This window comes from Rhineura floridana, chromosome 2 (genome assembly GCF_030035675.1).
Source record: "Rhineura floridana isolate rRhiFlo1 chromosome 2, rRhiFlo1.hap2, whole genome shotgun sequence".
Taxonomy (NCBI): Eukaryota; Metazoa; Chordata; class Lepidosauria; order Squamata; family Rhineuridae; genus Rhineura; species Rhineura floridana.
This window is the reverse complement of record NC_084481.1, coordinates 111,158,233-111,171,004: the sequence shown is the minus strand read 5'-3', so window position 1 is coordinate 111,171,004 and position 12,772 is coordinate 111,158,233. Positions and strand designations below refer to the sequence as shown.

The 12,772-nt window shown below is 43.8% G+C and overlaps 1 protein-coding gene across 7 annotated transcripts in view; it reads right to left on the bottom strand.

Moving 5' to 3' along the window:
* Positions 1-6,536: 6,536 nt before the first annotated feature.
* The window catches only part of TNNT3 (troponin T3, fast skeletal type), a 60,965-nt gene continuing 54,729 nt past the window's right edge, over positions 6,537-12,772 (bottom strand). For 6 of the 7 annotated variants that reach the window (XM_061610152.1, XM_061610150.1, XM_061610153.1 and 3 more), the window contains 2 exons: positions 9,577-9,617; positions 6,537-6,916 (listed from right to left, as the gene is read on the bottom strand). In XM_061610152.1, the coding sequence (XP_061466136.1) occupies positions 6,819-6,916; positions 9,577-9,617 (139 nt within the window). In that variant the 3' untranslated portion in view covers positions 6,537-6,818. The remainder of the gene's footprint in view (positions 6,917-9,576; positions 9,618-12,772) is intronic. The other variant, XM_061610155.1, reaches the window with a different exon arrangement.

Genomic DNA, 12,772 nt, shown 5'->3' with positions numbered 1-12,772 from the left:
GAAGAACAGATGGGTTCATCACACCCGTTCGTTCGAAATGACTCTGATTGTTCCATAGAGCTACGAAAAATGAAGAAGTGAGAGCACCTTGTGTGACTGATATTTGTCCAATTTGGATTCACTTTAAAGAAGTAATACCGGGCTAGCTCACGTAGGTTCCTTCTAAATCCTCTTCAGATATTGTATTGTATTTTTTTACTTACTGAACAAAATTTATACACTGCTTGATTGTAATAAAACCTCTGTGTGGTGTGCAATTTTTTAAAAAAATTAGCAACAAATAAAAGAATGTTAAAACAGGTATTTAAAAACATCCAAAAACCAACTAAGATCAATAACCTAAAAATAGATTAAAACACACATAAATATAACTTCAGCATGTCTGGATAGGCTTGCCTTAAACAAAAATGTTCAAAGCAATAGGAGGAGAGTTCCAAAGTGTAGGTACTGCCTCACTAAAAGATTCATTTCTTACAGCTGTGAAACGAGTATTATGTTGCACCTATAACAGTGCCAGTTCTGCAGATCAAAGCGATCAAGTGGACGTATATTGCTTAAGGCTTTATACACTAAAAGTAACACCCTGAACATGACTGGTACCAAATTGGCAACCAGTGCAGATGTCTGAGCAGAGGTATAATACACTGACAGGGTCTCACTGCCTGCTGCAACATTCTACACTAACTGCAGCTTCTGAATAAGTGCAAGGGAAGCCCCACATAGTAATCCAAACTTGAAATCACCAGTGCCTGAACTACTGCAGTCAAGCTCTCCTGGTCCAGAAATAAATGGACCTGTCATACCAGTTGCAGCTAGTAAAAGCCACTTCTATCCACGGAGGCTACCTGGGCCTCCACCCTCCAGTCACAAAGCTGGTTTCAGAAGCACTCACAGACTGCATACCTGCTCCTTGCAGGATGGGGTTGAGAGTGCAACCCCATCCAGGGACAGGCTATTGATTAATTTCTCAGACATGGGAACTACTCTCCCACAGTGCCCTACATTTTTCCAGGATTCAAGCTCTGCTTATTTTCCTTCATCCATCCCATTACCGTGGCCAGGGCCTGCACAGCCTCTCCTTCAAATGTGATGGAGAAACAGAGCTGAGTGTTGTAAGTGTATTGATGGCACCTCATCCCCAAACTTCTAATGACTGCTCCCAGCAACTTCATATAGCTATTAAATATCATTGGGGATAAAATAGTGCCCTGCAGCACCCAAAATGTAACTGCCAGGGGGGTGAAAAGCACTCTCCCAATGCTGCTGTCTGAGCTTGGTCCTGTAGGTAGGACCAGAATCACTGTAACACGGTGCACCCATTTCCCATTCCACAGAGCCTGCCCAGGACAATAGCACTGTCAATAGTATTAAAAACTGCAGAGAGATCAAGAACCAGGACTAAGGTCACACTCCCCTTATCCTGCTGTCTGTAAAGGTTTTCAGGGGGACAAAGGAAGACTTAGTCCCATGGCCAGGCCTTCTAGTTAATCCGTGTCATCCAAGAATGCTTGCAACTGCCCCACCACAACTCTCTCCACCATCTTCCCAAAGAAGGGGAAGTTATATTATTGTTAATAGTTATTCTGGTCCAAGGGATCCAGGGGCAGTTTCTTTAGGAGTGGCTACACCACTACTTCTTTCAAGGCAGCAGGGGCCACCCCTTCACACAATGAAGCATTGATCACAATCTGGACCCACCCAGTCAAGCCCTTCTGCTAGATTTAATATGCCCAGAGAGAGACAGGCCAAGAGAGCACGTGGTCAGGCATATAGCCATCAGCACCTTGTCCACATCAGCTGACTGCATAGGCTGAAACCAATTCCACATCACTTACTTTGGCAGCGGATACTTTATCTGAAGCTACAACTACAGAGTCAAGGTCACTCCAAAGTCAAGCGACTTTACCCTCAGAACGTGTGGCCAGCTGGTCACTGTGATCCCTTGAATACCCCAGATGCCCCCCCCAAGTGGGAGTAGTAACTGCTAGACCATCTGAAATAACTCTGCCAGCTGGCTACTAGAAGATGCAGCGCAAGCTGCAAAATGAGCCTTCTTTGCAGCCCATGCTGCTACGTGATAGGTATAATTATGTGCACTGTTTGGTCAGCTTCAGAGTGAGACTTGCACCATTTGCACTCTAGTCTTCATCCGGCTTGCTTCATAGCCTGAAGCTCCCCAGAACACCAAGGAGTTGCTCAGACTACATAGCACTGGAGCTTGGGAGCAATCGTGTCAATTGCCCGTTTCATCTCGCCATTCAGTAGCGACAGAAGGGCTTTGACAGCATCACCAGCCTTCTCCCCTGGAAGATCCCCAAGAACATTCAGGACCATATCAGGTTCCATCAGTCTCCGAGGGTGGGCCATTCCAACAGGTCCACCACCCTTACCCTTCTTGTGCTAAGTGATACCAAGATAGTGACAGAGCAGAGTGGAGGAGAGGGTTGTAAACATCCCAGAGTCAGTCAGGGACTCACCTGTTCCTTATAGAACACTGTACAGTTCAAGCAACCATCTCAATACATTCATATGGCCAATTGCAATCATCGACTCAGATCATTGATATGGCAAGACAGTTAAGCCTACAAGCAATTTAGTAGGATACAATCTATCTCAATGCACCCTTATGACCATTTGAAAAATCAGTTGACTCAGCAAATAGCTACACCTCCAAACTATTAAGGAGGAAGAAAGCTCTGCTCATACCTTGTTAAGATCAGTCAGAATGGGCAGCCTTTATTTAGTGAGCAGATCCAAACCTCATTGTATTTTAACAACCATTCCGAAAGAGACTTCACCATATACTTTGCATTTTGAACTTTAAAGGCCAGGGTGCACCCCTCCCCCAGTGTAGCCCTGTGGCCATATTCAGAAAAGGGACTAATCCAGAAGTTTTTCATTCAGAACCTTGCAGGTCAGTGTGCAGAATTCAACCTGGTTTCCATACATTCTAAAGGCCATGTATTGGTGGAGTCCACCAAGTACAGGTTAAAGCTCACTATGATCCCTCACTAACCCTCCCCCGGCATCCTTTTTATTGGGAATTCATTATTTTAGGGAAATTACACAATCCTGATTTCAATACTGTTTGCGCCTGGCAACATTTTGAGGTGGTCACACTGCTTCATTTATGATCAGTGCATAACCTGCCATTTCCTGCTGAAATCCTGTACCTATTTATACCACAAATGTTTTGGTTTATTTTTGTCCTGCTTTTGTTGTGCTATAGCCCCTCCAGACAACAATAACATAGTAGCATTGGGGATGTATCACAGGACAACACATAGTGGAATGATGTGCAGACAGTCCAATATAAATCCACCACTAATACACTATTATTGTGTCAAGAACATGTTGCAGAATATATCCAGCGGGGGACCGGGGGGGGAGGGACAGTCTGAGGGGGCAAGAATGATTCACTTATTTAGAATGGGTTTGGTACTTGGTGGAGGCTAAACACTGTTCCTGATCTGTAGTGACCCTGGCCATAAAGAATCAAGCCTGCTGCTATTTGCAGTCTTTCACCCCGGTTTCTCTTTCTTACAATGTAATCTTGTGCAAGATTACTCAAAAGAGAGCCCCATTTAAACAGAGGTAGATAGCTCAATCCCCTGCCAATGCAGGAAATCCACTGCTACATCACCCCTGCTCACTAGCCCTACAGCCTCTGCTAAAAAAATCTCTAACCACCTTTCGATTCACTGTCAAGGAAGAAAAAGAGGAAGAAACTCCAGATGTTTGAAATGGGATTTATTCTACCCCCAATGCATATTGAAACAAAGTCCTCTCCAGGGTACTTTGTAACAGCCATTTTATAGCATCCATTGCTTTTGATAATTGCTTTTTCTTATAATGTGAAAATCCATTTGGAGAAAACAACTTTACTCCATCATCTATGTGACAGTCCTTCAAATATTTGGAGAGGACTATCATCTTGCTTCTTAATCAACTCTTCTCCAGGCTAGATATAACCAAATCCTTCAACCTTTCCTCATAGGACTAAGCCTTTCACCATCTTTGTCACTGTCCTCTGGCTATATCCTAGTTTGTCACTATCCTTCTTAAAGTTCACAACACAACACCCCAGGTAAGGTCTGACCAAAGATCACTGGCTCTTCTTACTCCCAGGTAAGTGTGTGTAGGCTTGCAGCCTAAGGCAGTGTATACACCATACATTTAAAGCACATGTCTTCCCCCAAAGGATTCTGGAAACTGCAGTTTGCCTCTTACAGAGCTACAATTCCCAACACTCTTAACATAGTACAGTTCACAGGATTCTTTGGGGGAAGTCATGTGCTTTAAATGTATGGTGTGTATGCAGTCTTAATCACACTGAAATGAGTCAGAATGTTGGGAGCTGGCTTTTAAACATACGGATACTATATATGAAAAAAATGGTGCTATATTATAAAATTGATGGTCATGGGATTGAGGCAGAAGGCCCACATGAGTTATACTGTGAAATGGGTTCTGGACAAAAATGGAACTGGGGGAAGCATAAGGGTAACCTAGACAAAGAAATAAACTTCAAGGATCATCTAATATATTGGCAGTTATTGAAATAATGTTAAATTACATGGTAGGTTTAGTAGTAGAAATGTTGGGAAACTTGGGAGATGGTTCTACAAATACTGAGTGATAGGCCTAGGGCAGCTCCACATTCACCTCTGTTTGGACAGCCATATACGCTTCTCAGCCAAATTAAGCTCAGGAGCAAATCCGTTCTTCCCGTTTCCAGAAGCTGGCTTGCAGAATGCTGATTGGCTGGCCCTTGTAGCAATTACAAAGCCATACATCTTCCCTACTTCATCCAGAGCAATGTTTCTAGTTTAAAAGGCCTGGGATGAAAGAGTGAGTGTGTGTGTGTAAAAGAGTGCCAAATAAACATTTAAATTGATAAACATGTCAGGCACTAGGGAAAACCTGTCCAAAGCATTGAGAAGGGCCAAATATCCCTGCTGGGATTGGAGCCAAGAATGTGTGTGAGAGGAGCAAGGGTAAAGCAGAGTTCACCTTGCAACAAAAAAGTGCCCCCACTCCTGTTGTGAAGGATATCTGTCTTCACTCTTTGTGAAGTAACACCCTTACAAGTCTGCAGCATAATACATTAAAGCACATCCAAGCATTGCATGCTTCTGATGGGGGAGGAGAAAATTAAATCTGTATGGCTCTGGCCAATTACTGTTCATGGAACAGCAGGAGCCAGATGTTGGGGGGGATGTTACACTACAGTTTATGACAATATTCACTGTAGAGTAGCAAGCATCATGAACAGTACATCTTACTAGCAAGGGCTTGGAATTTCAACTACAGCACTTTTAAAGATGCACACAACCATTTTTAACATCCTAGCTTTTACTAATCACTCCTGTGGATAATTCCTTTTTAACCACTTTACCTATTATATAGCTATTTTCCAGAAGGCAAGATGGTCTTATTGAATTTGTGTGGTGCTGGAGCCTGGAGGGCCATGGGAGAGAATGGGAAACTCCCATTCCTTGGGTATACAAATAACTAGTAATGGCACAACAGTGGGGTCTTGCTGGCTGACTCCAATGCTGTGTAGTTCTTGTCTGGAGATGTGTCTTAAGAGTGTTGCAAAAGTACAAATTTTTATGGTTCCATCTTTCCAGCCAGTCTCACCCACTATGTTTTGGAAAGTTGTTTGTTTGTTCGCTATGCATTTGGATACCTCTTAAGATACTGTAACCAAATTTTTCATGATGGTTCCTGAGATCAAGCAGGAGGTTTTCATCTCTGGATACAATTGTGCGCTATCTTGAATTAAGATGGAGGAATGAACCTTTCAAATCTGCACTGATTTTTTGGTTTCTTTGAATTCCCAAGCTACACCAGGTACGAGGCAGCTCATAAATAAATAATTCCATTTCCTATTTTGGCAGGTAGTTCTGCAGGGGAAAGAAAAGTAAATTGAAGGAAGGGGGGCAGCAGATCATGTTACGAGGAGTTGCAAACCCCAACAGTCTTCTTCCCCTTTCTTGGAGAGCAGGAATTGGGGGTCCTGTGCACCCTTCAGATTTTCTTGGCTATTAACTCCCATGAGCCTCAGCAAGCACGGCCAGTGGTCTGGGATTATTGGAGCTGATGTACAACAACATCTCAAGGGCCACAGGTCCCCCATCCCTGTTCTAGCAACCCAAGGAGACAAAGCTAATGGGGATTTAAGAAGAGGAGGCATGATGGATAGCTAACCATGAACTTGGTGGAAGTTGTTGCTGAATGAATATGAATAGGATGTGTCTAAATATCTCCAGGTGTTGTTGGATTGTAACTTCCATCATCCCTGGCCATTAGCCACACCAGTTGAGGCTGATGGAAGTTGGAGTCCAACAACATCTGAAAGGCCACAGATTCCCCACTATTGTTGCACAGACTTTGCTGGGTGTAAATTGGCATATATTTATTTACTTCCGCAGTCCTTGGCTAAAATGTACGAACTGCCTGGGCCAATAAACTCCTAGTCCTGGGTAAACAATACAAAGAAAAAGAAGAATGGCTGTCAACAGCTGTATGGCTGAAGTTCATTATCGGTCACACTTTATTTACAAAACCAAGTGATTTATACACTGCAATCTACTGGGCAGCGCAGGGCTGGAATTTGGAAAATAAAGGACACACACAGCAGGTAGTAAAAGGTGTCAGCAGGGAGTCATCTCAATTCCAGGGCACTTGCTCTAGAAGATGTGGGAGCCCTTGAAGAAAGCAGTAGGCAATCCAGGCTGGTGTTGCAACTATGGTTTTGCTCAGGCAAGGGAACGGAATTCATGTTTAAAGAGGAAAAGGAAGGCCAACAATCTTTAGTCATGCCACCTCTGAAGATTCTGCCTGCAGGCACCTTCCAGTTCTTTACTTCCAGCGTCCTCCAACTTTGCCCTTGGCTCCAGCCTTCTTGCTGCTGTAATACAGATATGAGAAAGACATGTCAGTACAACCGCTCAACGTTTCATGTCACCAGAAAAGGCTGATCAGATGTCCCTTCAACTGGATGCATCAGCATTGGAGTGCATGAAGCACATTTCCGGTTTGCTACATTTTATCACAGTCAGTGTAGTTTTCATTTAAACAAAGAGTGGCCAACTGGCAGTCTTTGGGTCAGATCTGGCCTCAGAAACCATTTTATCTCTTCCCACGTGGCCTTACCAAACATCTGGTAGCTAACATGCGGTAAAAACAACAACTGGCCCAAAGTTTAACTCAGACTTGCCAGAAATAAAGATTACATACTTTAATGTTACACATCTCTTTGAATTTTATACTTCATGCCCTGGCCGTTCTTAATGGCATGTACTTCAGAACTGTGAAGCCCTCATAGGTAGGTAGTGCCACCTTTATTATGTAGGCTGATCATCCATGAAGGGATAATGTTGTGGGGCAAAATATGTTTCTGGCTCCTGGACCACTGTGTGGCAAATAAGTGGTCTTCAGGAATACAGAAGTTGCCCCTTCTTGACTTAAACCATTAACGGTAACAATGTGCAGAAACAAATTTGAATTATATATCATGCTTAGTACATATTTAATGAGCCATGATCGTTTACAAAGCATTCTTCTTCAGAATTGCACAAATGCCATCAAACTTTACTGGAACCAATAATCAACCTTTTCTAAGGAACACAGGACACAAATATATAGTCCTAGAGTTCTGCACCTGTGGTTCAAATTATTTCCAAATTACATCATTATGCAAGCAGATAAAACAAGACCCCAAACATGCATAGCACTTACCTTTTTGCCATGAACTAGGTTTATGGGTAAGTTCCAGATGAGTAAGTTAGTCTAGCATTAGAGTTTCTGCCCTGTGGCAGCAACAGATTCCTCCTGCAATGCTTGTTCATTGCTTACGCTTGACCTTCCCATGTCAAGCACAACCGGATAAGGCTCCTTCTTAAAGCTACTGAACTATTTTCATGCTATTTATACCTGGATGATGCTGCAACTTGCCCAGCAAGCTGGCCTGGATTAGTAGCCAGAGATTGCTTGGAATAAATGTTCCTTAGGAAACCTCCACTACAGGCTAATCCAGGGAAGGTATTCAGATGCAACAGCAATAAAAAATATATTTAATGCTTACATGGCTACCAACACCAGTGGATTTGTTCAGCAGTAGCTTCAGTGTGGGAGGATCTGTCTTAGTGACATACACACATGCACATATACAAACTGCATACTATACCTGTCAGTTAATGTAGATGGATACACTATTCTTAAAATAAACCTTATACATGAGAGACAAGTGGCTGCCAAGGGCTTTCTCAAAGAACAGAGACTACTGACATCCCAATCCCCATGTAACAAATATGACTGCTGCTGCTGCTGCTAACATTTGTGCAGCATGTCTTGTTTGGAGTGCTTCTTTGTAAGGTTTAGGATTAGGCTGATAAGGTTTTGTGAAGCTTAAAGCCTTCTGAGCCCATCTCAGAGGCTACTGCATGGACCTTATTATCTCTGGGTCCCAGTTATACTGGAACTTCAGAGAGTTGTCAGATATCCTTTTTATAAAACGTGTTCCGACTTATGACAAAGGGCCATTTTTTACTCCAGAATGCTAGATCTTCCTAAATTCATAATTTTAAAGTTCAGAGTGCCTTTTATCTTTGAAATCTGAACCATACCATGTTAATTATACAGTGTTATTATGTTCTAGTGCAGGGGAAACCACGACTGTGCTTTTCTCGATATACCCTTGAACTCCTCCTATGATTGGGGAAGAGCCATAGCTTAATAGTAAAGCACCTGCTTTGCATGTAAAAGGTCCCAGGTGCAATCCCTGGCATCTCCAGGACCAGATAGGGCTGGGAGAGATCTCTGTCTAAAACTTGGAGAGCCACTGCCAGTCTGTGTAAACAATACTGAACTAGATGGACCAATGGTCTAACTCAGTATAAGGCAGCTTCCTATGTTCACCCTACATTCCAATACAGAATTGGGTCTGAAGAACATGTGAGCCTAGAATTCCTCTCTACGTCCATTCTTCCTGCACCTATTCATCCCCAATCTTTGCCTACTTCCCTTCTCAGTGGCCTTTATCTCTGATGCATTAGGATTCATACTGGACACATGCAACAATGAAGACATGGGAAGAAAACAAGCAGGAAAGAATTTGAATTAGATAGAGGGAACAGAAAATTTTTAAAGGGTCAGACAACCAGTTCAAAAGAACCCATTGTTGGCCCAGGGCCACATGGTGTTCATGTGGCAGTGGCAAACGTGGATGTGATTCATGTTATTACATCCAGCTCCTTACAACCTCAGAAAGTGCATAGCCGCTTTCATGAAGGGCTTGCATTTCAAAAACCCCTGCCGGTGCAAAGAGCAGCATTGCCACAAGTGAACTTTGCAGAGATTCTAGGAAGAGTGGGTTATTTCGCATGACGGTTATAGATTCACGTCAGTTTCGCCAGTCTTTTCTATAGGGAAGGGAGCGAGGCAGAATTTCTGCCTCTTCCCCTTCCAAGAAGAAAAGAAGGGCAACAAGACTAAAGTGACCGCTGGCAAACGAGAGAGTGAATTTTCCAGACTTTGGGCTGGGAGAGGGACATAGGATGGGGTACTCACTGTTTCTGGGCCTGATCAATCCGGCTCCTGAAGGTGGTGATCTGCAAACAACATATGTGACGAGGTTTTTAAAAGTGATCGAGCTTCCCATAGTGGAGGGAAGGTGGGTTATTGTTGTTGTTACCTGGCAGGAAGGCTGCTGCATGCAGCTAGGATGGTATCCTAAAGTCTTCCTTTTGGGATGAAAGACTGAGAGACAAAGACACTGCTAACTGGCAGTAAACTTACCAGAAAAGTGGTTAATGTTCATGACATAAATGGTTTGGAAGCCAGAGACTCGTGAGTGAGAAATGATACCTACCAAATCCCTGTTAAAATGTTTATCCAGTTCACCTCATGGAACCTATTTACACTAGATGTCTGCAGTCAAAGTGCATGGAATCAAGAACAGGAAAATCAAAATTGACTTTTTTTAAAAAAAAAAACCCTGGAGGTCTTGAGAGTTTGGAAATTTTAATTTTAAAGTAGCCTGCTGCCATTCTTAAAGTGAGTTATCTCTATATGTGTGATGTCTCCCTTCTTTATACATAGTCCACTTGTGGTATCCCCTGTCCATAATCATTGCTGGAGATTTACCAGCCAGTTAGCAAACCTCATCTACACGGAGGTTTACTGTGAATGTGTTGCTACTCACAGCCCCTTTTAATTCTCATGGTTCACATGATGTTACTGGCAAACAGAAGCTATCACACAGTTTCCCCCCTGTCAATCCTTACTAACTTAATCCTCTAATAATCCAAAAAGGGAAGGAAAAAACATATCTACTCTGTATCTCTAGTGCTTGCAGACACTTTGCTCTGATGCTTTTAGGTGGGTGTATCAATCGTTCCCCTCTCTATGCCCTCTCCATGCGCACTACTTCCTCCTCCCTTTGTTCATTTCATTTCCTGTGGGCTGAAGAGAAACTTTCAACTGCTCCCTCTCATTTTGCAAGTATTTTTATGTTGCTGCAAACAGTGCTTTATTTTTCTTTCCCCTTTAACTTGTACACAAAAGCATAACACTGTCCAAACAAAGATTTATATTTCACCTGTACTGCGCCAGTGAAAACACAAATAATCGCACTTCCGGGTTTGTTTGTTTTTAAATGAAACTTACTGGTAGAACAAACTGAGCATGCTCAGTTGCCAAGTAACCAGAGGGAGTGGAAATGTTAAATTAGAGGGCGTGATCATTAGGAAGCTGCATGATTGATTCTTCCCTTCAGTGTGAATAGAAAACACCGTGTTTGCAGCTGACATTGAGCCCTTACTGTGGACAGTGCAAACAGAAAATGGAGGTAAAAATGGCATCTTTAGCACAAAGTTATGCTCCCATGTGGATAAGCCCAAAGATTGGGAAGGCAGAGATTGAACTGTGTTCATGAAGAACTGAAAATAGAAAGACCCCAAAGCTGGAAGTTTCACCAATTTGCTCAACTTAGCTCCAAGGCTTCTGCATCACTCTCCATTCTACAGAACTCAAACAACTTCATAAAGGAGGAAGAGTTCTACATTTGGAAAGAGAAACTGGCATGATTTAACTAAGATGCTTCCATAAGCTTATGGCAGTGGAAGTTCTCCCATGCTTAGATGAAATAATAAAAACTGCTGATGACAATTGAAGAAGCCACCTGCTGTATAACCGAGACTGAGATCCCCTTCATATCTTCTCACACGATTGCTTCCCAAGGGAAACATACCACCATAGAAAGATACAAAACCCAGAACCATGTGGGCAAGGCCAGCCACATGGATCTTTTTCCACTTGATCATCACCCAACTAGTAAGGAGGGCAATGCCTGGGTAGGAAGGAATAATGTGATTGGCTCCATTCTTGTGTTTCCAAGTTCCAAATATTGAAAGAGGGTGTACTGCCACCGGCCCTCAAGGAGGCAATTATAAAACCTATTTTAAAAAAACCCTCCTTGGATCCCCAAGTCTTGAACAACTTTTGCCCCATTTCGAATTTGCCATTTTTGGGCAAGATCATTGAGCGAGTGGTGGCTAGCCAGTTGTCAGCACACTTGGATGAAACGGATTATTTGGATCCATACCAATCGGGTTTCAGGACTGGACATGGTACTGAAACAGCCTTGGTCGCTCTGGTGGATGATATGAGGAGGGCATTAGACAGGGGAGAATTCACCTTTCTTGTCCTCCTGGATCTCTCAGCGGCTTTTGATACCATCGACCACGGTATCCTGTTAGATCGCCTGGAAGGATTGGGAATAGGAGGCACTGTTTTACAGCGGTTCCGTTCCTTTCTCTCTGACAGGCATCAACAGGTAGCATTGGGGGATGAGGTTTCAGACCCTTGGCCCCTCACATGTGGAGTGCCACAGGGCTCTATCCTCTCTCCCATGCTATTTAACATCTATGTAAAACCGCTGGGAGCTATCATCAGGAGTTTTGGGCTGCGGTGTCACCAATATGCTGATGACATGCAGCTCTACCTCTCTTTTAAATCCTCACCGGAGTTGGCTGTGGAGACCTTGTCCAAGTGCCTGGAATCCGTGAGTGGGTGGATGGGAAGGAACAGGCTGAAGCTTAATCCTGACAAGACCGAGGTGCTGCTTGTGGGTGACAGGGGAAGGTTGGGTGTTGTTGACCTGAGGCTTAATGGGGTGAGTTTACCCCTGAAGGATCAGGTCCGCAGCCTCGGGGTTGTTCTTGATTCCAAGCTGTCCATGGAGGCGCAGATTTCGGCAGTGAGCCGGGCAGCTTGGTATCAACTACACCTCATACGGAGGCTGCAACCCTACCTCCCTATTCATCAGCTCCCACTGGAAGTACATGCCCTGGTCACCTCTCGATTAGACTACTGCAATGCGCTCTACGTGGGGTTACCCTTGAAAACGGTCCGGAAACTACAACTGGTGCAGAATGCGGCGGCTCGGTTGCTTACAAACAGCCGCCGCCACGATCACATCACACCAGTGTTATTTCATCTACATTGGCTTCCAGTTGTTTTCCGGGCCCAATTCAAGATGTTGGTGTTAACCTTTAAATCCCTATACGGTCTCGGCCCAGTTTATCTGAAGGAGCGCCTCCAGTACCACAAATTAAGCCGCCCGACTAGATCAGCCACGCAGGGCCTTCTCTCAGTCCCGCCAATGAAAACAGCTAGGTTGGTGGGGACTAGAGAGAGGGCATTCTCAGTGGCGGCCCCTACTCTCTGGAACTCCCTCCCGTTTGATCTTCGCCATGCCCCTTCC